The sequence below is a fragment of the Capra hircus genome, chromosome 15 (assembly GCF_001704415.2).
Source record: "Capra hircus breed San Clemente chromosome 15, ASM170441v1, whole genome shotgun sequence".
Taxonomy (NCBI): domain Eukaryota; kingdom Metazoa; phylum Chordata; class Mammalia; order Artiodactyla; family Bovidae; genus Capra; species Capra hircus.
Window position 1 is genome coordinate 36,119,685 of NC_030822.1, and position 26,299 is coordinate 36,145,983.

The 26,299-nt window shown below is 39.6% G+C and overlaps 1 protein-coding gene across 1 annotated transcript in view; it reads right to left on the bottom strand.

Moving 5' to 3' along the window:
- The window catches only part of LOC108633278 (interferon-induced very large GTPase 1-like), a 56,329-nt gene continuing 30,652 nt past the window's right edge, over positions 623-26,299 (bottom strand). The window contains exon 3 of the mRNA XM_018059479.1: positions 623-8,177. Coding sequence (XP_017914968.1) covers positions 892-7,767 — 6,876 coding nt within the window. The 5' untranslated portion in view covers positions 7,768-8,177 and the 3' untranslated portion in view covers positions 623-891. The remainder of the gene's footprint in view (positions 8,178-26,299) is intronic.

Genomic DNA, 26,299 nt, shown 5'->3' on the forward strand with positions numbered 1-26,299 from the left:
TTAAAGGGAACAACAACAAAAAAGACATGTCCCAAGCAAAGTCTTGAGGCTAAGTGTAAATTGCAGACAATGAAAAATAATGGATGGTCAATTAGATAAGACTAAAAAAAGTAACATACAAACAAACAAACCAAAAAAACATGCGCAGGCAAGTGCCAAAGTGCCCAGGAAGAAGAGAAAATGGTTAAATTAGATAAAGTTATTTAAGTTCTATTTTTCATATTTGTTTAATGCCATTTCCCGAATTGATGCAGAATCTATCCTGGCCAAGTTTCTTTCTTTCTTTCTTTTTTATTATTCCTATAATAGAATAGCTCTAAATGGCATTACATTTGAGAATTGGAAATCTTGAATTTCCTATGAATGTTTTTGCATTCAAGCATTAGTAACTCTTCCTCACAATTTCATAGAGTGAAAAAAATGCACTTAGAAATGAAAAGAATTTGTAACTTTCAGTCAATAACTGTATATTGATACAAATATTTGTATAGTTATTCTGAAGATTTTGTAGCCATCTGCAATGGACTTAATTTCCCTCTATGAAAATTACTTTCTTGAAGCTTTATATAATATTATGTATTTAAAAATAAAAACATTCAGAATAATAATATAAAATATGCAATTGGTATATTAAATGCACTTTATTCAATTTTATCATGTACTCATATATATCAGCTGTTTTTTAAAGAAGAAGGAATTGAGAAAAAGAAAAATAAGGTTCTCACTCAAGAAATCTTCAGCTCTTGCTATGATTGATTTAGTTTTAGATGTTTCATTTGGAAAAAATTGATATAAGGAAAGTTTTCATTCTGAGTGGATGGTATTTTAAGCTTGTTCTGGTAATGTGCCTTCTTTGTTTAGATACTGGAACCCTTATCTGGTCATTGAGGATTAATGTTTCTTCAAGTCATCAAGCACCTCCTGCTTTGTGATTTTCTTCCAGGCTTCAGGAATTTCACCTTTATTGATAAATCTTTTGTGATATTTTTCTTCTAGCTTTGATCTGAAGTGACAGACAAACCATTTCCAGTATGGCTGGGTGGATGTGTCTGGGGTGATGCTCCATGTGGCATATTCCCCCCCTGCTTCTCGATAGGTCTTATATGGGATTCTTCTGTCATCATTCAAAATGAAAAAATCATCACTTGCTACTGAACTAGTACAGAAATCAATGGAAAAATGGTCTGTTTGATGCCAGAACGTTCCACTGAGAGCCTCTGGACGGTGGAAGGGAACACTGTGGTCTCCATCATGGGTAGGGATTGTATTTGTACAAATTGCTTTACAGAAGGGACACTGTTTCCAGCAGCCACAGAGATGTTCAGAGAGCATTTTCTGGATTTCAGGAACCATTTCTTCTACAAGTTTAGACAAACAATTCTGTTCTACCTTCTTCATTTCAGGATCCAAAGCTTCACTCATGGCCTCTTTAATAAACTTGATATCTTTTATCTCCTGATGTTCAATGCTTATCAAGTCTTTTCGTGGAAAGACCAAGGTACTCCCCAGGTGATGACAGAACAAATCTAACCACCCAGACGCTGTGCTGCTTTTATCTTTAGCTCTTGCTGTAGATGCATGTATAGCTGAGAGGATGGCATTCTTGATGTCATCTAAACTCATTTGTAGAAAAGTCTTTATTTTTTCACTTCCTGTGTCAGAAAAATATCTTTTAACATGGTTTTCAATGTAATTCTCAAAAAATGACTTTGGATTATGAAGGTATTGCCAGTAGTTATCAATATTTTCCTCTTCTGCCAGAGAGATGAGAATGTGTTTCTCCAGGTTAGCTCTGTTCTCATTGAATGCCCGGCAGGTGGTTCGAATGTCCCCAGCAATTTTGAGGACCATGTTTTTCCTTATGGTGCTGGAGACAGCAGGTGTGAGTTTCTTCCACAGAAAATCAACAAATGTTTTAATTGAAGTTGCTCCTTGACAAGAGATCTTAAAGCTCATGAGGAAATCATCTTTCTTGCTTTGCAGATAGTTAACAGGATCATTTGCCCTCTTGAATGCCTTATGCATCTCCTTAAACTTCACTGATGCTCTTTGGAATAAACACAATGATAAGTCTATTTCATAATTTTTTGTAAATGTGTATCTTTCCTGAGTGGATGCAGACTTCACCCCTTCATGTATTATTTTCAAGATTTCATAGAAGTAAGTTGAATTGTAATCATGCTTTTTCTGACATATTTTGTTAACAGTTTCATTAACTTTTGAAATGATGCAGTCAGTAGTCATATCTATGGAGTATATATCCAGGGGCTCTATTGTCATGGTAGAGAAACTCCAAGGTTTCCTGTTCATCTTAATATGTTTGTCATAGTTGATTTCAAACATTTCTCCAGAATAGTTCTCCAGTATGCTTGCCATGTCTTTTTCCTTCTTGAAATAATAAAAAAGGATGCTTTCAGAATCTGCTTCAATTTCCGGCTCTACTGCTGGGGGGAGACTTGAGGACACATCATAGACCCATTTTTTCCAAAGTGTATTGAATTTCTCATGGAGCTCTTCTTCACTCAATTCGGTGCCATTTAGCGATAAAGCCAACTTCCGGCTTTTATCCAATAATTCCTTTTCATAACTTGACTTTTTGTTATCCAGGTTTTCTTGATTTTTTTTTAAATGAATAAGTTCTTTGGCTTTTCTTTGGACATCTAAAATTAGTGCCTCTTTAAGGATTATGAGTTTATTTTCAAAATTTCCTTTCCACTGAACCAGCACTTCACTATCTGGGTCTTCATTAAAATATTTTTCAAGTTTTTGCTTGATGGCTTCATAGATCTCTGCAACTGGAGCCTCCAGAGTATATGTTTCAAGTGTCTGGATTTTTCCATTCTGAATCTGGTTGATCAGCTGGTCCTGTAATCTCTGCACATGACTCCTCAGCTCCCATGTCCAGGAGTTATACATGGTTTCCAGTTTGCTCATGGCCATGACTTCTTGAGTGTTCCTGAAGCTGAAGATAAAGTTCTCATTCAGTAGGGCTCTCCACAAATCTTGAACTCGGAATTTTACATCTGATATCTTCATGATGCTTCCCCTAGATTCCTGTTGGGCAGTCCCAAGAATTCTGCTTTTCAGTTCCTGAACATTGTGACTGTAGCGAGGATTGGGAGGGGCCATTGGGGGATTGCCATCCCAGAGGTGAGCAAAGTAGTAGACGTGGGTATTGACGTCAAACTTAATGACATCACTAAAGCAGGTTACATCAGAGCACTGCTCTTCTTCAGCTGCTATTGCTGCCATTTTATCCAATTTCTCCTCAAACCGCCTTCTTCCTTCCATATTTTGGTCTTTAGCTGTAACTTCCCCCACATTCTGATGGACAAAGAGGCAACTGGGAGAGATTTTTACTTGTTTCATTCTCAGAAAAGCTTGGACAACTATTTGTAGAATATCTTGCATTTCTGATGGATTTTCGCCAAAAATATTGATCAAAGTCAAGCTTCCAAGTCCGATGACAAAGGTTGCCAACTCATTGTCATGATTCTGGGACTTGTGGCTGAGTTCTGGGGCTCGAAGTCCTTCTGTGTCCACCACAAGCACAAAGTCAATGCCAAGTTCAGCTCTGAATGTCTCCTCCACTTTCAGAAGCTGCATGTAGGCCCCCCGGGTACACCTCCCAGTACTGACAGTGAACTGCAGCCCAAAAAGGGCATTCAGCAGGGTGGACTTCCCTGAACTCTGCAGGCCAAGGACAGAGAGAACAAAGAGCCGCTTGTTTCCAAGTTTCTCGGAAAGCTTGTCAAAAACAGCTGCCACCCACCTCAGGGGCACATATGAAACATCCCCATCCATCAGCTCAATGGGAACACCAGATATCATCAGATCTGCAGCAATGATGGGAAGGGAGAGAAATAGGGTATCTTTCATGGGTGAAGCTTCTTCCAGAGCTTCATAGATCTGGCCAGCTTCTCTGAGAATGTGCTCAATTCCCAAGGTACAGTCATCAATCTTTCTGGAAATAGCTTCTATCTCTTTTTGCCAGTTTTTCAGAGAGCTACTCTTTGTGGCCTCTTGCTTTTTTTTTTGAACCAATGCCTTTTTCTTCTCATTTAGATTTTCCAAGTGTCCTACAGTCAGGTTGTCCAAAGCGACATTCAGCCATTGGAGGAAGTAGAGTTTGGTGTGAGTTTCTGAATGATTGTGGAGAATTTCAAGGACAGAACGCATTAAAGCATTGAGAGGAAAGGCTTTTCTGAACTGTTTCCGTCTTATCATTTGTTTTTCTGTCTCAGTATCACTTTTGTGTTGTTCAATGCTGCGATTCCCCTTCTCTCTGAGATGATAGAGTTCTTTGTCCTTTTTACACCAAAGTTGCCACAGTTTTCCCTGAAGAGGTAGTAAGTTTTCCTTGACCTGAGGTATTTTCATTTCTCTCAATAGGGTCATTAGAGCCTCCGCCTTTTCTTTGGCTTCCTTGCAATCTCTCTGGTCTTCATCAATAAGCATTCCTTGCTTGCGAGCAACTTGGGCACAGTTCTCCAAGCTGAGTGCAGTGTTAGAGAGCTCCAGCAAATGTCTGATTGCAGTTGTTAGCTCCTCTATTAATTCTGCCTCATTTCTGTTCCTGATCCCAATTCTCACTCTTTGGCCAGAATTATCGACTGTGACTTTTCCTTTATCATCAAGCAAAAGGATTAAAGGTTTTGATGACTGACACATGTCATGGACTATTTTTCGGTTTCCTTTATTTTCATCAGAAATTGACATCAGGATCACAATTATGGAAGAAACTTCCTTCAAAAAGGTGAGTTGCTTCTCATATTCCTTTGCATCTCCGTGAAGATTGGTAAAGGTCAAGCAGTTGTCAAATCTGTCCTGCTCTTCCCCCCCAGGACAGAACCAGGTGACTTCCACCACTCCTCCCATCAAGAGACAGTCTCTGCTGCTGCCTTTGCAATGTCGGTGAAAAAAGACATCATGTTTGCGTTCACTGAGAAGACAGTTCATGATCTGCGATTTGGAAGCAGAGAAGCCAGTTCCAACTCTAATAAAGGACACAATGGGGGCAGAAACATGACACATCTGGTAATTCTTGTAATTGTCCTTCTTCTCATTTATTGATTTCCCTACTTGTTGCCAGCTCCTTCGAATTTGTCTGAGAGACCAGAGAGAGAATTCAATTCGAGCATTGCAAGGATTAGGTATGAGAAGGGGGAGGGCAAACTGACAAATAGAAAGTTTGTCCAAAATATATTGTCTGGCAAAATCATCTGCACAGTGAAGAATTGCCATCTGAATATCCATAGGGTGAACAGAGGGTCTGACATTAGTGGCTGCTGAAGGCTTAGTAGGATGAGCACTTTCTTCAGGTAGATCTTCATATGGATCAAAAGCCTCCTTTTCTTGATTTGAGGTGCTTGAATAGACTTGGTTCTCTGTGTATTCTTCATGTTTGATGATCAGGTATCTCAGCCCATAATCCAGCATCAATAGCTTCTGTAGGAAGTAGAAGGGAAGTTCTCTTTCAGAGCAGGGCTGGGTGTTGTACACAGAAGTCTTGTGGATCAGTTGTAAGTTAGCTCTGCTCATTTTTCTTGGGTAGTAATGTTCTAGGCCTAGACGCTGGAGTAAGTCTTGGAAGGCTCCATTTTCTATGACTTCCTCCTTTTTCTTTTCATTATCCTGTGGTTTATGGTGCTCTTTCTTTTCATGGAAGACACTCTGCAATTCTTTTATCACCTCCTCCACTTTCAATGAAGAGACAGTAGCCTCAAAATTCCCATCAATGAGCAGTCTCAAGTCTTTTTCTAGGTTTTCCCAATCATGATCTCCAGCTTTGGTGAGGACATATACAACTTCTTTAGTCAAAGATTGTCCCATGTGATCTTTGATTAATACCAAACGCTGTGTTTTCTCCTCCTGAGAAACAGCTTTGATGTCCACTGTTGCTGTCAGACCTGTGAGCACCAGGAATGCCTGAGCCCTGTAGTTACAAATATTTTTGAGCTCTTGGTATTTATTTTGCGCAGTTTGCATTTTGTCCAATAGGAAGTGTAACTCATCATGCCCCAGGAGATGCTGAAATATATTGTCAACCACATGATATCCTGCACCAGATGCTATCAAAAGTAGCAAGACGTGTGTGTCTGGCTTCCCTGTTTCTTGGAGGTATTTCAAGAAGCAGGCAAGATACAAGCTGACCTTATAAGTCAGCTTTCTTTGAGCTTCCTCCACCAACTCTGTGGATTCAGAGTTGGCCTTTACTTCCCTAAGGTCATTCTGTGCTTTTTTAAATATTTCAATTAATTCAGAAAATTGGGTGATAAGGACATTGTCTTCCTTTGGTTCTGACTGAAATATCCACTGCATAATGGATTGAGCCTGAGGAAAGTTTCTTACTGTATAAATGTGAGGATCCAAGAGACTACTCAACTGAGATTTAATAAATTTAGTTTCATAAATGGACATGTTTTTGCAACAGTTGACAGTGTTTATCAGAAAATTCTGCAGACCCAAGTCTTTGAGGCATATATTAGTCCAAATGGTATAGCTTTCAGTTTTTTGACTCAATCTTTGCATGAAGTTTATCAGGCTTTTAAGCTGTTCTTCAGGATCAAAAACATCCCAGGATTTCACATCCTCTAGGAAAATCCTAGCCTCCTTCTCAATATGCAAGAATTCTTCTCCCTCCTGGATCTGGGCAGTGAGTCCAGTTAGAACAGTATAGTTGTCTTTCAGGCAGTTAGCTACTTTAAGAGGATCCTTAAAATCATCTCTGTGGCCATAGAGGACAATGTCCCAAACAGGTACCAGCTGAAGTCCACGGTCAATGACATACCAGGTTTGATTATTGGCAACTAGACCATCTTTCCAGTCAAAAAAGCCATTTGCTTCTGGTAGGCCACCTGTCTGGGCCACAGATAATTTGACTTCGGTGTGGAGATTTTGGAAGGTCGTTCTCTGAGAGGCTTTTTTTGAATGAGAGTCTGATATATCCCAACCTGTAGCTATGTTCACGCCAAAGCCACTGTGACTGCCCCTTATGTAAATATCCAGGGCCTCTGCTGCTTGCTGTTTCACTTCTGCCAGCTGCTCTTTTTGGAAACCCTCTGAAATGGCTTTCCACCAGTAGATTCCCCCGAGGTGCAGAGGGCCCTGATCAGCATGAGACCCAAACCTCTGGAAGAAGGCTTCAGTCCTATGCCTCAGCAAGAGTAGCTTGTCTGGGTCTTCTGACTGACCCAAAAGGTCTTCAATGTATTTTAAATCCTGGAGAGCAGCCCTGGAAAGTTGGAGCTGGTCAATGGGAAAGATGCAGGAGGCCAGTGGGATATAGATGAACTTGGTTGAGCAGAAATAAGAGTGTGTAGAATGTGATTGTTGTATTTTTTTGGATTCTGAATGCATGCTCTGATCCATACCAGCTTCCAGGCTAATTCCCCAACCTCCACCCTTTGCTAAGGCTGTTACACTGAAGCCCAGCTTCTCTACAGTCTGAGTGAACATGGATTCTTCTTGAGAAGATGTAAATTCCTTCATTTCCCTCCGTATACACTGATTAGGGCCACGGAGTACAAACTCCTTGGGGACATAGAGTAGCTCCTCTTTCTTCTCTAGGAGACACCTTTGGTCCCTGGTTTTGTAAATTCCCTGTAGGGCTAGTCCTCCAGATGCATGTCTCACCAGTTCTCTATCTGGGAGACTTTTCCTGTGAGAAAGTGCCCCCTCCATGACCTTGAGTTGTCTCTGCATATCTTCCGTGACTTCTCCTAGGGGATTTTCAGGAGATGGCCAGAACTCTTTGGGGATCTCCATTGTTTGCCTCAGCTCTGCTTCCTTTTTCCTCACTGCCTCTTCCTGATGTTGCCTTTGTCTGATAGCACTTCTCTTTGTTCCTGCAGTGCCTGTTCTGCCTCCTTCTGCCTTTTCTTTAATGATTCCACTCAAGACTCCTATAACTCTGAAAGAGTATTTGAGTGTGGCAGGTTAAGCTATTTCTCCAGGGCCCTTTTCTCCCAGGAATGTTGCACCTGGCATTTCAGTTTCTGGAGGTTTTTTTTCTAAGTGTTGTAAGGCATGAGCAGAAGTCTCACCCAGGTGTTCCTGCAGCTTTGACAATTAGTACTCAACTGCCAGTGCTACTTCTCTGAGCATCTCTTGGAGATCTTGCCTATTTTTGCCTCTGAGCAGGGGTTCATTGGGCATAGACTCTGCTGTGACCATGGCTGTAGGAAGAAAAGACACTCAGTTAGCCTGTGGCATGTTAATAGGCAGAATTCTGTGATTAATTTGCAGAAATCTGTTGCTTTTGTATACACTAATAATGAACTATCAGAAAAAAATTCAGGGAACAATCCCATTTAAGATCAGACTAAAAAGAGTGAAATACCATGGAATAAACTTAACCAAGAAGGTGCAAGACCTATATTCTCAAAAGTGTAAACACTGAAGAGAATTTGAAAGTGATGAAAAAGAATGGAAAGATATCCTGTGTTCCTTGATTAGAGGGATTAATGTTGTTAAAAATGGCCATATTATCCAAAGCAATCTATAGATTTAATGCAACGACTATCAAAACACCCAGGACACTTTCACAAATGTAAGACAAAATGATTCTAAAAAAATTTTTTGGAACCACTAAAGACTCAATTGCCAAAACTGACCGGAGGAAAAAAATAGCTGTATGTATCACATTCCCTATTCAGACTATACTCTGAAGCTACATTAATCAAAAGAGCATGATATTGGCATAAAAGCAAACACATAGATCAGTGGAAAAGAGTAGAGAGGCCAGAAGTAAATCTGCACACTTTTGGTCAATAATCTATGACTAAAGAGGTGAGAAAACAATGGGAAAAAAGATAACTCCAATAAGTGGTGATGGGAAAATTGGATAACTACATTAAAGGAATATTAGGAAAAAATAGGCAAAGAATAAATAGATGTTTCTCCAAAGAAGACATACAGATGACCAACAGGCACATGAAAAGTCACTCAACATTGTTAATTTTTCAGTTCAGTTCAGTTCAGTTGCTCAGTCGTGTCCAACTCTATGCGACCCCATGAATCGCAGCACGCCAGGCCTCCCCGTCCATCACCAGTTCCCAGAGTTCACACAAACTCATGTCCATCGAGTCGATGATGCCATCCAACCATCTCATCCTCTGTCATCTTTCTCCTCCTGCCCCCAATCCCTCCCAGCATCGGGGTCTTTTCCAATGAGTCAACTCTTTGCATGAGGCGGCCAAAGTATTAGAGTTTCAGCTTTAGCATCAGTTCTTCCAATGAACACCCAGGACTGATCTGCATTAGGATGGACTGGTTGGATCGCCTTGCAGCCCAAGGGACATTCAAGCGTCTTCTCCAACACCACAGTTCAATAGTTAATTGTTAGGGAAATGCAAATCAAAACCATAATGAGGTATCACCTCAATCCAATCATAATGGCCATCATCATATATTCTACAAATAATAAATGCTAGAGAGGGTGTAGAAAAAAGGGAACCCTTGTGTACTGTTGCTGAGAATTTAAGTTGGTTTAACCAAGGAGATCCAACCAGTCCATTCTGAAGGAGATCAGCCCTGGGATTTCTTAGGAAGGAATGATGATAAAGCTTAAACTCCAGTACTTTGGCCATCTCGTGTGAAGAGTTGACTCATTGGAAAAGACTCTGATGCTGGGAGGGATTGGGGGCAGGAGGAGAAGGGGACGGCCGAGGATGAGATGGCTGGATGGCATCACTGACTCAACGGATGTGAGTCTGAGTGAACTCCAGGAGTTGGTGATGGACAGGGAGGCATGGTGTGCTGCGATTCATGGGGTTGCAAAGAGCTGGACACAACTGAGTGACTGAACTGAACTGAACTGAACCACTACGGAAAGGATTGTAGAGTTTCCTCAAAAATGAAAAATAGGATCACAATATTACCCAGCAATTCCACTCCTGTGCATATATGCAAAGGAAGTGAAGACAGGATATTGAAAAGATATATGCACCTTCATATTTACTGCATCATTATTCACAGTAGATAAGATATGGAAACACCCTAAGTGTCAGCCCATGGCTTAATGGATAAAGGATATGTGAAACACCATGCACACGTGTGGACACAGACACACACACACTGGTATAGTATACAGTCACGAGAAAAAGGGGAGTCCTGCCATTTGTGTGTGACAACATAGCTGGACCTTGAGTGCATTATGCTAAGTGAGATAAGTCAGACCAAGAAAGAGAAATTCTGTATAATATCACTTACATGTGGAATCTAAAAAAGCCAAACTTGTAAAACCAGAGCAGTATGGTGGTTACCAGGGTTGGAAGGTGTAGGAATTAGGGAGATACTGTTTAAAGGTACAAATGTGCCATCAGCAGATGAATAAGTCCTAGACATCTAGGCTTCCCTGGTGGCTCAGACAGTATAGAGTCCACCTGCAATGCAGGAGACATGGATTTGATCCCTAGGGATGGGAAGATCCCCTGAAAGAGGGCATGGCAACCCACTCCAGTATTTTTTCCTGGAGAATCCTCATGGATACAGGAGCCTGGAGGGCTACAGTTCTTGGGGTCACAAAGAGTTGGACACACTGAGCGACTAAGCATAGCACATAGCACATATAGTGATTACAAACAATACATGGTATTATAAACCTCAAAGTTGCCAATGGGCTTAATCTTAATTGTCCTCACCGCAATAAAAAAAATGGTACTGTGATGTGATAGAGGTGTTAGCTAACTCTGTCTTGGTCATATGGCAATATAAAAATGTATCATATCAGCACCTTGTATACCTTAGACTTATGCAAGGTTATATGTTAGTTTATCTCAGTAAATAAAATGCACTTCTTAGCTGATTTATACTTGTCACCCACTTCTCACTCTTCCTCTGACACTAGTTAATATCATTATATTATATATATATATATTTTATATTTATAAACTATATATGTATAACCAAATTCTCTTTATCTACTGATGCCATCTTAATGTGTGTATGTAGACCCAAATACTCTTATATTCAGTGTTTTCTCAATGTTATGTTTTTAATCCCACTATCTTTGAGACATATTATATGAGATGAGATTTCACGTTTCAACTTCACACATAATTCAGGTTTCCTCTCTTCTTGTATTTCCTGTCCTACTGAATGTCACTATTATAATCCTATGCATCCTTCCTCCTAATGTGAATGTAGTTTCATGTCCTTTCAAATTATCCATTTCAATTTCTCCCAAATCTCAATTCTTTTTAATCCCCTACCAGCTCTCCCTCAGATTTTCCCTTCATTTTGTCTTTATTGAATCATATAATTGTCATCTCATCTTACAGTCATTTTGATTTTGTGCTTTCCATCTTCACCAGTGTCACTAACATTTGAATCTAAATTTAATGGCAGACTCAGTAATTCAAAAAACAGCTTTTCTGGGCTTCTCTGGTGGACAGTGGTTAGGAATCTGCCTAGCAATACAGGGAACACTGGTTAGATCCCTGGTCCGGGAAGATCCCACATGCCACGGAGCAACTAAGACCGTGCACCACAACATCTGCGCCTGTGCTCAGAGCCCACAAGCCACAGCTACTGAGCCCATGTGCTGCAGCTACTAAAACCCGTGTGCCCTAGGGCTGTGCTCCACCATAAAAGAAGCCGCCACAATGAGAAGCCCTGCGTGCATATGCAAAGGAAGTGAAGACAGGACATGGATGAGATGTATGCAGTGTGCATATGCACACGGCAACTAGAGTAGCCCCCACTTACTGCAGCTAGAGAAAGCCTGCGCACAGCAGTAAGGACCCAGTGTACCCAAAACATAAATTAACTAAAAAAGAGAACAACTTTTCCAACTGATTTGTCCAAAATATCTAGATAAAATTTAAGACAAATTTTTTGCAGTCTCAAGGAATTTAATAGATAGTGAAATAATATCTGATGGAAGAGGTAAACAAATTTGAAGCAAGTGAAACTCTTCCATTACAAATTAAAGGCAACACTTAGGATACCATGGCATACACCTCGGAAGACAAAAGAAATTCACAATCAGACATATCATAGTGAACCTGCAGAAAATACATTAGGAAAAGCAAAGCATTTCGGGAAAAGCAGATTTTTAAAAATTAATGTATTTTAATTGGAGAATAATTACTTTACAATATTGTGATGGTTTGCCATACATCAACATGAATCAGCCACAAGTATATAGGTGTCCCCGACAATTCTGAACCCCTCTTCCCACCTTCCTCCCCACCCTATCCTGGGTTGTCCCAGAGCACCTAGTCTGGATGCTCTGCTTCATGCATCAAACTTGCACTGGTCATCTATTTTACATTTGGGAAGGAGATCAACCCTGGGATTCCTTGGAAGGAATGATGCTGAAGCTGAAACTCCAGTACTTTGGCCACCTCACGAGAAGAGTTGACTCATTGGAAAAAACTCTGATGCTGGGAGGGGTTAGGGGCAGGAGGAGAAGGGGATGACCGAGGATGAGGTGGCTGGATGGCATCATGGACTCGATGGACGTGAGTCTGAGTGAACTCCAGGAGATGGTGATGAACAGGGAGGCCTGGCGTGCTGCGATTCATGGGGTCGCAAAGAGTCAGACACGACTGAGCGACTGAACTGAGCTGAATTGAATGTACATGTTTCAGTGGTATTCTCTCAAACCATCCCACCCTCAACTTCTCCTACTGAGTTCAAAAGTCTGCTTTTCACAGCTATGTCTCCTTTGCTGGCCTGCATGTAGGATTGTCGGTACTGTCTTTCTAAATTCCATATATATGTGTTATTATACAGTATTTGTCTTTCTCTTTCTGACTTATTTCATTCGGTATAATAGGCTCCAGGCTCATCCACCTCATTAGAACTGACCCAAAGGCATTCTTTTTAATAGTTGAGTAGTATTTCATTGTGTATATGCACTACAACCTCCTTATCCATTCATCTGTCAATGGATGTCTAGGTTGCTTCCCTGTCCCAGCTATTGTAAATAGTGCTGCACTGAACACTGGGGTACATGTGTCTCTCTTAATTCTGGTTTCCTTGGAGTGTATGCCCAGCACTGGGATTACTGGGTGGTATGGCAGTTCTATACCCACTCCAGTGTTCTTGCCTGGAGAATCCCAGGGACAGGGGAGCCTGGTGGGCTGCCGTCCATGGGGTCACACAGAGTTGGACACGACTGAAGCGACTTAGCAGCAGCAGCAGCATGGCAGTTCTATTCCCAGTTTTTAAAGGAATCTCCATACTGTTCTCCATAGTGGCTGTACCAGTTTGCATTCCTACCAACAGTGTAAGAGCATTCTCTTTTCTTCACAACCTCTCCAGCATTTATTGGTTTTAGATTTTGATGATGGCCATTCTGACCAATGTGAGATGATACCTCATTGTGGTTTTGACTTGCGCTTATCTAATAATGGTGATGTTGAGCATATTTTCATGTGTTTATTAGCCATATGCATGTCTTCTTTGGAGAAATGTCTTTTTACATCTTTTGCCCACGTTTTGATTGGATTGTTCATTTTTCTGGTATTGAGCTACATGAGCTGCTTATATATTTTGGAGATTAAGTCTTTGTCAGTTTTTTCATTTGCTATTACTTTCTCCCATTCTGAGGACTGTCTTAGAAAAGCAGAGTTTATCTTCAAATAATTCTTGGAGAGAATGATGACCTCAACAGTGCTGAGGGAAGCCAGAAGGAAGTAGGATGGAGGGTTAAACCTACTGAAAGAAAATAGCAGATAAAATAGGATTCTATACAGAGTTAAAAATATCCTTAAAGAATTATGGTGGCAGAAAAACATGGAAAACAGCACAGTAACAGAATTTGTTACCTAGAAATGCACATTGAAGGAACTACTAAGGCATGTTTTTTCAGGTGAAGGAAAATATCACCAATCAATAGTCAGAGATGCAGGAAAAGATGGTGAGCAACAAAGGAATAAATATATGGAAAAATCTAAGTAAATGCACAAAACAGTAGGGTTTAAAATACATGATGGCAATTGCATTTAGGCGGGAGTGTGTAGCCAAATGGATTTAAAGGACCCTCAGTTCTTTGAGGTATTTGAGAGGAAGGTCAAAGATTCTGTTGGTTTTGTAGAATATATTTTGCAATTTCTAGTACAATCTCAAATATAAGAGTCAAGAATATATCATTGTCAAACTAACACAGGAAAATATAATAAGAAACATTTGATTATACAACTTATCAAACTTTGTGGGCTACTGCGCTTAGAGGGAAATTTACATTGAATGCCTACATAACAAAAGAATAATTATATGGAAACAATAATCTAAGTTTCCATCTGAGGAAATGAAGAGAAAATTAAATCCAAAACTGGAGCCAATTATACAGAGTGAAGTAAGCCAGAAAGAAAAACACCAGTACAGTATACTAACACATAGATATGGAATTTAGAAAGATGGCAGTGATGACCCTGTATGCAAGACAGCAAAAAAGACACAGAAGTGTATAATGGACTTTTGGACTCAGAGGGAGAGGGTGGGATGATTTGGGAGAATGGCATTGAAACATGTATACTATCATGTAAGAATCGAATCGCCAGTCTATGTCCGATGCAGGATACAGCATGCTTGGGGCTGGTGCACGGTGATGACCCAGAGAGATGTTATGGGGAGGGAGGTGGGAGGGGGGTTCATGCTTGGGAATGCATGTACACCCGTGGTGGATTCATGTCAATGTATGGCAAAACCAATACAGTATTGTAAAGTAAAATAAAGTAAAAAAATGTAAAAATAAAAATTAAAAAAAAATAAGCAAGAGAAAAGAAATAAGAACTAAAAAAAAAAAAAACAAAAAATTGAAAACAGGGAATCAATAGAAAAAAAAATCAGTAAAAGTATAACATGACTCTTTGCAAATACCAACAAAACTAATAACTCAGACTGTGGAAAGAGGGAAGATACAAATTACTAATATCTTAAATAAAATAGGGGTTATGGATATGAATTCTATTAATATATGATATTGAAAAATGAATATAGATATATTCTATAGAATAAAAGAGTACTATGAGAAACTGCTCTCACAGTTGATAGCCTAGATAAAATGTATCAATTCATTGGAGACAATAAACTATTAAGCTTACATGAGAGGAAATAAATAATCTGAATATGCCTATGTCTGTTAAAAAAATTGAATCAATATTTAACAGCCATCCAAAACAGAAAGCACCAGTCCCAGTGGGATTCACTAGTGAATTCTACCAAACATTTAAGGAAGAAACTGTACCAAATATCTACAGTCTCTTTCAGAGGACAGAAGCAGAAGGAATACTTCCTAATTTAGTTCATGAGGTCAGCGTTACCTTAATACCAAAACCAGTTAAGGACATTATAAGAAAGAAAACTGAAAACCTACATCTCTTATGAAAAAAAATTAACCAATTAAATCTAATAATGTAAAAAGAAGTTATATACCACAACCATGTGGGATTTACCTCAGGTAAGCAAAAGTAGATTCAACGTTCAAAATCAATTCATGTAATATACTACAATGAACTAAGAAGAAAAACCACATGGAGAGAACCCATTTGACAAAGTCCAATACTTACTCATTATTAAAAGTTCCAGCAAGCTAAGAATAGAGGGGGACTTACTGAACTTGATAAAAACATTAACAAAAGCCCTACTATTAACATTACACTTAATGGTAAGAACCTAGAAGCTTTCCTCTTAAAGAAAAATAGATTAAAGATATCCCCTTTCATCACTCCTATCACACATTCTATTGGAAGAGTTAGTTAATAAAATAAGGGAATAAAATATACTGCTTGGGAAGAAATAAATAAAACATGTCTTTATTTGTAGATGACACTATATAAAAAATGCTGAAGAATCAACAAAAAAGTCTCCTGGAACTGAGATGTGAATACAACAGAGTTGTAGAATATAAGGGTTAGAATACATAAAGTACTGGGTTTTTTTAATATGCTAGCAATAAGCAATTGGAATTTGAGATTAAAAACACAATACCATTTAAACTAGCACCCTCGCAAAATAAATACTTAGATATAAACTTAATAAAATATGTGCAAGATTTAAATAAGGAAAACTACAAAACTGATGAAAGAAATCAAGGAATATATACATATATAAATGGAGAGATGTTTATGTTTAATATTGTTAAGGCATCAGTTCTTCCCAACTTAATCTATAGAGACAGTGTCTTCTTCAGCAGCACAATTTGAAAGCATCAGTTCTTCAGCATTCTGCTTTCTTTATGGTCCAACTCTCACATCTGTACATAACTGCTAGAAAACCTATAGCTTTGACTATATGAATCTGTGTTGATAAAGTGATGTCTCTGCTTTTTAATGTGCTGTTTAGGTTATTATTACTGTTTAGCAAAAAAAAAGAAAAAAAAAAGAAGAAGAATTGAGCTATAAAGCTATGAAAGACACAGGAGAATTTTAAATCACAGTGTTGTGTGAAAGAGACCAGTCTGATAATGCTACATACTTTATGATTCCAAGTATATGAAATAGTTGAAGTCAAAACTATAGAGACTGTAAAAAAGATCAGAGGCTGCTAGGGTTTGTGGAGAGAAAAAAAATTGGTGCCAATAGACTTGCTTAGGGAGAAGGCAATGGCACCCCACTCCAGTACTCTTGCCTGGAAAATCCCACGGAAGGAGGCGCCTGGTGGGCTGCAGTCCATGGAGTCGCTCAGAGTCAGACACAACTGAGTGACTTCACTTTCACTTTTCACTTTCATGCATTGGAGAAGGAAATGGCAACCCACTCCAGTGTTCTTGCCTGGAGAATCCCAGGGACGTGGGAGCCTGGTGGGCTGCCATTTCTGGGGTCGCACAGTCGGACACGACTGGAGCAACTTAGCAGCAGCAGCAGCAGCAGCAGACTTGCTTAATGCAGGGTTGCCACAAAATTTCAGTTTGTAAAAAACACAATATGCACAAAGCACAATAAAATGAGATATGGCTGTATACCTATTCAGCTCAGTTCAGTCGCTCAGTTGTGTCCAACTTTGTGATCCCATGGACTGCAGCACACCAGGCCTCCCTGTCCACCACTACCTCCCGGAGTATACCCAAACTCATGTCCATTGAGTCAGTGATGCCATACTCAGCATATAAGTTAAATGAGCAGGGTGACAATATACAGCCTTGACATACTCCTTTTCCTATTTGGAACCATTCTGTTGTTCTATGTCCAGTTCTAACTGTTGTTTCCTGACCTGCATACAGATTCCTCAAGAGGCAGTCAGGTGGTCTGTTATTCCCATCTCTTTTTAGAATTTTCTACAGTTTATTGTGATCCACACAGTCAGAGGCTTTGACATAGTCAATAAAGCAGAAATAGATGTTTTTTTGGAACTCTCTTGCTTTTTCGATGATCCAGCAGATGTTGTCAATTTGATCTCTGGTTCCTCTGCCTTTTCTAAATCCAGCTTGAACATCTGGAATTTCATGGTTCACGTATTGCTGAGGCCTGGCTTGCAGAATTTTGAGCATTACTTTACTAGCGTGTGAGATGAGTGCAATTGTGCAGTAGTTTGAGCATTCTTTGGCATTGGTATACCTATTAGAAAGGCTAAAATTCAGATCACTAGCAACACAGTTGCTGGCAAGGATGTGGTGTGAAAGCAACTTTTATTTATTGCTTCTGGGAATGCAAATGGAATAGATACTTTGAAAGATAGTTTGTTTCATTCTTACAAAGCTTAGATGTTCTTTTTCCATATGACTAGCAATCACGCTCCTTGGTATTTATACCTAAATTATACTCACAAAAACTAACACAAAGATATCTATAGCAACCTTATTTATAATTTTAAAAACCTGGAGACAACCAAGACATCCTTCAGTAGGTGAATGGCTAAATAAACTGATACTTCTAGACAATGGAATATTATTCAGTTCTATCTAAAAAAAAAAAAAATGAAAAGAATTAAATGAAATGAAAGGAGAAGCCATGGAGGAAATGTAAATGTGTATTGCTAAACACATAAAGCCAGATCAAAAAGGCTATCTACTGTGATTCCAATTGTAATATATTCTGGAATAAACAAAATTATAGTGAAAGCACGAAGATGAGTGGTTACAAGGAAAGGATGAGAAGGAGGAGCACAGAGGATTTTTAGGGCAATGAACCTATTCTGTATATTTAAAAATTTGTTACACTTCATTAGACATTTTTCAAAACCCATACAATACGCAAGACATACATAAACTATGTGCTCTGGGTGAGCCTGACATTTCAGTGTGGGTTCATCACTATAACAGATGTGCCACTTTGTTGGGGGATATTGATAATGCAGGAGATCACACATTTGTGGGGCCGAGAGGTAGATGGGAAATCTCTGTAACTTCTGCTCGTTTTTGTGTAAACCTGAAACTGCTCTAAAACATTAATTCAATAAAAATAAAGCAAAGTTTACAGACTTGGTGAAATTGAATCTACAACTACTTTAGGAAAGATTTAGTACTACCGTATATTTTGTACCTGATAAACCAAACCAAGAAAAAATCAGTAAATACAAAGAGCACTCAAACAATATGATTAACAACTCAACCTAATGTTCTCATTTAAAACTGGTCACATGTTTGCATTGTGTCTCTAATGACTTGTGGGAAACCTCTAGGCTCGGCACAAACTGTTCATCTGGGCAGAGGACAGCCATGTATTTGGGTATTGTTTGTGGACAGTGGAAATGAGAGAAGAAAGTTGAATACCTGGGGTAAGGGCATGAAGGTATGTATTTGGAGAGCTAATGCAGAGATCTGCCTAAGACAGAGATGTGGTCTTCAGCAGACAGGACTCCCCATGAAGCTGGATCAAAACAGGATGTCTCAATTTGCACTTATCACCAGATTTCCAGACCTCTTCCTCCTTTTGTTTTCCCATCACATTCATCCCACTCTAATTTTTCCAGTGTCTCAGGTTCCAAATAGTTCTCTCTGACTTCTGTGTCTCTTTAGCTCACTACAATCAGACATCATATTCTCAAATTTTTCCATCCTGTTCAAACCCATGAACAGGTTTGTATACAAACCCATACAGGTTTGTATACAAACCCATACAGGTTTGTATGATGTCATACATACCATAGACTATGTATCAGGTGTTCTGATTGAAAATGGGGTTATAGGTATGAATAAGCCATGGTCAGAGAAGGTTCTCCATCAGTCTAAGAGGAAAGAAAATCATGAGTAGTCTAGAAGAAGGGAGAAACAGAGCTTTAACGGGAGCTCCTCTAATCCTCACTAGACTAATTTTAGTTCTTGATTCTCTAGAGAATGCATAAGGTTCATCCACCTTCTTAGAGACCTGTTCTCTCAGTTCAGTTCAGTTCAGTCACTCAGTCGTCTCCAACTCTTTGCGACCCCATGGACTGCAGCATGCCAGGCTTCCCTGTCCATCACCGTCTCCTGGAGCTTGCTCAAACTCATGTTAATTGAGTTGGTGATGCCAACCAACCATCACATCCTCTGTTGTCCCCTTCTCTTTCTGCCTTCAATCTTTCCCAGTATCAGGGTCTTTTCCAATGAGTCAGTTCTTCACATCAGGTGGACAAAGTATTGGAGTTTCAGCTTCAGCATCAGTCCTTCCAATGAATATTCAGGACTGATTTCATTTAAGGTTGACTAGTTGGATCTCCTTGCAGTCCAAAGGATTCTTAACAGTCTTCTCCAACACCACAGTTCAAAAGCATAAATACTTTGGCTTTCAGCTTTGTTTATAGTCCAACTCTCATATCCATACATGACTACTGGAAAAATCATAGCTCTGACTAGATGGACCTTTGTTGACAAAGTAATGTCTCTGCTTTTTAATATGCTGTCCAGGTTGGTCATAACTTTTCTTCCAAGAAGTAAATATCTTTCAATTTCATGGATGCAGTCACCATGTGCAGTGATTTTAGACCCCAAGAAAATAGTCTCTCACTGTTTCCATTGTTTCCCAATCTACTTGCCATGAAATGATGGGACCGGATGCGATGATCTTCGTTTGTTGAATGTTGAGTTTTAACCAGCTTTTTCACTCTCCTATTTCACTTTCATCAAGGGGCTCTTCAGTTCCTCTTCACTTTCTGCCATAAAAGTGGTGTCATCTGTGTGTCTGAGATTATTGATATTTCTCCCAGCAGTCTTGATTCCAGCTTGTGCTTCATCCAGCCTGGCATTATGCATGATGTACTCTGCATATAAGTTAAATAAGCAGGGTGACAATATGCAGTCTTGATGTACTCCTTTCCCAACTTGGAACCAGTGTGTTGTTCCATGCCCAGTTCTAACTGTTGCTTCTTGACCTGTATACAGATTTCTCAGGAGGCAGGGAAGGTGGTCTGGTATTCCCATCTCTTGAAGAATTTTCCAAAGTTTGTTTCAATTCACACAAAGGCTTTACTGTAGTCAATGAAGCAGAAGTAGCTATTTTTTCTGGAATTCTGCTTTTTCTATGATCCAATGGATGTTGGCAATTTGATCTCTGGTTCCTCTGTCTTTTCTGAATCTAACTTGAACATCTGAAAGTTCATGGTTCTTGTACTGTAGAAGCCTGGCTTGGAGAGTTTTGAGCATTACTTTACTAGCATGTGAGATGAGTGCAATTGTGCGGTAGATTGAACATTCTTTGCCATTGCCCTTCTTTGGGATTGGAATGAAAACTGACCTTTTCCAGTCCTGTGGCCACTGCTGTGTTTTCCAAATTTGCTGGCATATTGAGTGCAATACTTTAACAGCATCATCTTGTAGGATTTGAAATAGCTCAACTGGAATTCCATCACCTCCTCTAGCTTTGTTCATAGTGATCCTTCCTAAGGCCCACTTGACTTTGTATTGCAAGATGTCTGGCTCTAGGTTAGTGATCACACCATCATGGTTATCTGGGTCATGAAGATCTTTTTTGTATAATTCTTCTGTGTATTCTTACCACCTCTTCTTAATATCTTCTGTTTCTGTTAGGTCCATACCATTTCTGTCCTTTATTTTGCCCATCTTTACATGAAATGTTCCCTTGGTATCTTTAATTTTCTTGAAGAGATCTAGTCTTTCCCATTCTATTGTTGTCCTCTATTTTTTGTATTGATCACTGAGGAAGGCTTTCTTATCTCTCCTTGCTATTTGGAACTCTACATTCAAATGGGTTTATCTTTCCTTTTCTCCTTTGCCTTTAGCTTCTTTTCTTTCCTCAGCTATTTGTAAGGCCTCCTCAGAAAGCCATATTGCCTTTTTGCGTTTCTTTTTCTTGTGGATGGTCTTGATCACTGTCTCCTGTACAGTGTCATGAACCTCTGTCCATAGTTCTTCAGATACTGTCTATCAGTTCTAATGCCTTGAATCTATTTGTCACTTTCACTGTATAATCATAAGGGATTGGATTGAGGTCACACCTGGTTAGTGGTTTTCCCTACTTTCTTTAATTTAAGTCTGAATTTGGCAATAAAGAGTTCATGATCTGAGCCACAGTCAGCTCCCGGTCTTCTTTTTGCTGACTGTATACAGCATCTCCATCTTTGGTTGCAATGAATATAACCAACCTGATTTTGGTATTGACCATCTGGTGACGTCCACATGCAGAGTCTTCTCTTGTATTGTTGGAAGAGGGTGTTTACTCTGACTGGGGCTTATTCTTGGAAAAACTCTGTTAGCCTTTGGCCTGCTTTATTTTGTACTCCAAGGCCAAGTTTGCCTGTTACTCCAGGTATCTCTTGACTTCCTACTTTTGCATTCCAGTCCCCTAAGATGAAAAGAACATCGGTTTTGGGGTGTTAGTTCTAGCAGGTCTTGTAGGTCTTCAAGAACTGTTCAATTTCAGCTTCTTTAGTACTACTGGTTGGGGCATAGACTTGGATTACTGTGATATTGAATGGTTTGCCTAGGAATCGAACAGAGATCATTCTGTCATTTTTGAGATTTCCGCTAAGTATTGCATTTTGGACTCTTCTTGACTATGAGGGCTACTCCATTTCTTCTAAGGGATTCTTGCCCACAGTTGTGGATAGAATGGTCATCTGAATTAAATTCGTGCATTCCAGCCCATTTTAGTTCTCTGATACCTAAAATGTTGATGTTCACTCTTGCCATCTCCTGCTTGACCACTTCTAATTTACCTTGATTCATGGGCCTAACATTCCAGGTTCCTATGTAATTTTGCTCTTTACAGCATCGGAGTTTACTTCCATCACCTGTCACATCCACGACTAGGAGTTATTTTTGCTTTGGCTCTGTCTCTTCATTCTTTCTGTACTTATTTCACCATTCTTCTCCAGTAGCCTATGGGGAACCTACCGGCCTGGGGAGTTCATCTTTTCGTGTCGTATCTTTTGTCTTTTCATATTGCTCATGGGGTTCTCAAAGCAAGAATACTGAAGTGGTTTGCCATTCCCTTCTCCAGAGAATCCATAAGGTTCATCCAACTTCTTTGAGCTTTGCTCTCTCACTTATTCTTTATTTCATACTTTGCATCTGTCTTGTTCCCCTGATTGTTTCATATTAGCCCCCAGACATGCTCAGGCATTCCTATTCGAAATAAATACAGGTTGGAGTTTGTCTCCTCTTTAAGCTCTCAGTCTCTTTATTCCTTTCACTATAATATTTCCAAAAACTTGAAACATTATCTTAGTAAGTGTGACTATGTGTGCTGTGCTGTACTTAGTTGCTCAGTCATGTCTGAGCACTTTTTGTCGTGTCTGGTCACTCTTTTTGACCCCATGGACTATAGTCCTTCAGGGTTCTCTGTCCATGGAATTCTCCAGGCAGTTCTCCAGTGGGTAGTCATTTCCTTCTCCATGGGATCTTCACAATCCAGGGATGAAATCTGGGTTTCCTACACTGCAGGTGGATTCTTTACTCTCTGAGTCATCAAATATGAGTGGATTTAGTTACTCCCAACTCTTTGTGATCCCACGGCCTGTAGCCCACCAGGCTCCTTTGTCCATGGGGATTCTCTAGGCAAGAATAATGGAGGAGGGTTGCCATGCCCTCCTCCAGAGGATCTTCCCAACCCAGGGACTGAACCCAAGTCTCCCACACTGCAGGCAGATTCTTTACCATCTGAGCCACCAGGGAACCCCTCAAATATGCATATATGATGGCTAAAGAAACCAATGAACATTCAGTTTACTATTTTTTCATAAGTTTAGGTTGTTCCATATGACATTTAAAAACACAATCCTGTCCTTCAATCTCTGGTTTCTAAGTTAAATAACATTTTTGTTCTCTACCTTCATCTTACTGACTGTTAAGATTAATGAAACCCTTTTCTTCTTTCTTGTGTTTATCTAAGCTAGTTTAATCCAGAAAATATTATAGATCCGAGTGAGCAAAAATAAACCAAGGTTGTGCTGTGCTGTGCAGTCGTGTCCAACTCTTTGTGACCCCATGGACTATAGACTATAGCCTGTCAGGTTCCTCTGTCCATGGGGATTCTCCAGACAAAGAATACTGGAATGGGTTGCCATGCCCTCCTCCAGGAGATCCGCCCAACTCAAGGACTGAACTCAGGTCTCCCACATTGCAGGCAAATTACCATCTGAGCCACCAGGGAAGCCCAACCAAAGATGCCCCACATTTATTTCAGTGTTTACCAATACTGGTCTTTTGCCAGTAATGTCCTAGGTTCTATGGATTGCTTGCTGAAGAAGACAGAGATGTCCTTGCTCACCCAGGGTGAGGAGTCAGATAATTCATACATAAATTGATATAATATAATAAATAATGACAATATGATATTAAGTATAATACTATTACAATGTTATAATAAATGTAATATAAGAAGAGGACTACTGATTATAAGGTGGGTTATCTTGTGTGTGTATGTGTGTGAGTGCCCCTGGATGGAACATCACACATATAAGCCTTATTCATCACCCAGCTGTCAAGGTGAGCCCTTCCTTTGCTTCTACCCACTGCTGTGGAAATGCTTTCAGTTTTATTTCTCTTTCTCTCATTTTCCAGTAACAATCATTTTTCTTTTTTTTTAATTTAGCAGTGCTTTGGCAAGGATAGAAAACTTTTCCACATAAGGAAATATTGTCATGTACTATAGATTCTGTCTCAACTTCATTCTTCAACAGAAGTTTAGTTTACAAATAAACATTTCAGTACTGTTTTTATATCCTGTGACCCTAGTTATAAATATAATGTTTAAAATAATAACACAGCCTATGAAAGTTTGGTTCATACATTTTCTTCTGCAAAGTCTTGAGGTAGAATACTGTCTGATATTTATCTTATGATACTGCAATATTTTATTACGTTGCCTGCTGAAAGGAGCCTAAACTCTTCAGCAGTTCTGATACTTCAGAGCTAGAGCAGGTAAGGGTCTATGTTGTGAGAAACTCTCATTGAGATTAGAAGTGGGGTATGTGTAGAGGACAAGAATAAGTGATAAAATGGTTAGAAAAGCATACAAGAGCATTTTCAGGGAGGAATAAAATCTCAGTCATAGGCCTTCAATTCTTGACTGATTTGGGAAACTTTTCTTATAGATTCCCTCTTAGTGCCTCCTCAGAAACCTCTGTAAACATCTGTTATGCCTTCAGTGACCATATTGCATGGTATCCTGGAACCAGCCTATAGTGTCTCATGAGAAAATTGTTAAATGTTCAGGATTTTGTAAGACAGTTATTAAGCACAACCATTATGAAAAGTAAATTACATGGGAGCACATCTGCAAATATGAAAGGATAAGTAACTCCAGGGGTCCATCCTTCTACTGAGACAATAAATGAGGAAAAAACCCATCAGAATCTACTTTGTTGAAAATCTGGAAAACAAATAAAGGTTTATGTGTGCTGATCAACAAACGGCAACTTACAAATGGCAGGGGAGTGTTGTGACACTTTTACTTGCCTTTGAGCCACCTTCCTCTCCTGATTGAGAGAGTCATGATGATATAGGCCACATTCCCATTGTGAGACCTTTGTCCCTGCTTTCAAAGGAAAGGAGCAGACCCTGATCTCACCGATTCTGTTTGTCTATTTGAAGCCCTTAGGGGGTTAACTTTTCCATGGGGATTGTCTTGATCCCTGTCTCCTGTACAATGTCACGAACCTTATTCCATAGTTCATCAGGCACTCTATCTATCAGATCTAGGCCCTTAAATCTATTTCTCACTTCCACTGTATAATCATAAGGGATTTTATTTAGGTCACACCTGAATGGCCTAGAGGTTTTCCCTACTTTCTTCAATTTAAGTCTGAATTTGGTAATAAGGAGTTCATGATCTGAGCCACAGTCAGCTCCTGGTCTTGTTTCTGTTAACTGTATAGAGCTTCTCCATCTTTGGCTGCAAAGAATATAATCAATCTGATTTCGGTGTTGACCATCTGGGGATGTCCATGTGTAGAGTCTTCTCTTGTGTTGTTGGAAGAGGGTGTTTGCTATGACCAGTGCATTTTCTTGGCAAAACTCTATTAGCCTTTGCCCTGCTTCATTCCGCATTTCAAGGCCAAATTTGCCTGTTATTCCAGGTATTTCTTGACTTCTTACTTTTGCATTCCAGTCCCCTATAATGAAAAGGACATCTTTTTTGGGTGTTAGTTCTAAAAGGTCTTGTCGGTCTTCATAGAATCATTCAACTTCAGCTTCTTCAGTGTTTCTGGTTGGGGCATAGACTTGAATTACTGTGATATTAAATGGTTTGCCTTGGAAATGAACAGAGATCATTCTGTCGTTTTTGAGATTGCATCCAAGTACTGCATTTCGGACTCTTTTGTTGACCATGATGGCCACTCCATTTCTTCTGAGGGATTCCTGCTTGCAGTAGTAGATACAATGATCGTCTGAGTTAAATTCACCCATTCCAGTCCATTTTAGCGCGCTGATTCCTACAATGTCGACGTTCACTCTTGCCATCTCTTGTTTGACCACTTCCAATTTGCCTTGATTCATGGGCCCGACATTCCAGGTTCCTATGCAATATTGCTGTTTACAGCATCGGACCTTGCTTCTATCACCAGTCACATCCACAGCTCGGTATTGTTTTTGCTTTGGCTCCATGGAAAAGAAATGCAAAACAGCAAAATGGCTGTCTGGGGAGGCCTTACAAATAGCTATGAAAAGAAGAGAAGCGAAAAGCAAAGGAGAAAAGGAAAGATATAAGCATCTGAATGCAGAGTTCCAAAGAATACCAAGAAGAGATAAGAAAGCCTTCCTCAGTGATCAATGCAAAGAAATAGAGGAAAAGAACAGAATGGGAAAGACTAGAGATCTCTTCAAGAAAACTAGAGATGCCAAGGGAAAATTTCATGCAAAGATGGGCTCAATAAAGAACAGAACTGGTATGGACCTAACAGAAGCAGAAGATATTAAGAAGAGGTGGCAAGAATACACAGAAGAACTGTACAAAAAAGATCTTCACGACCC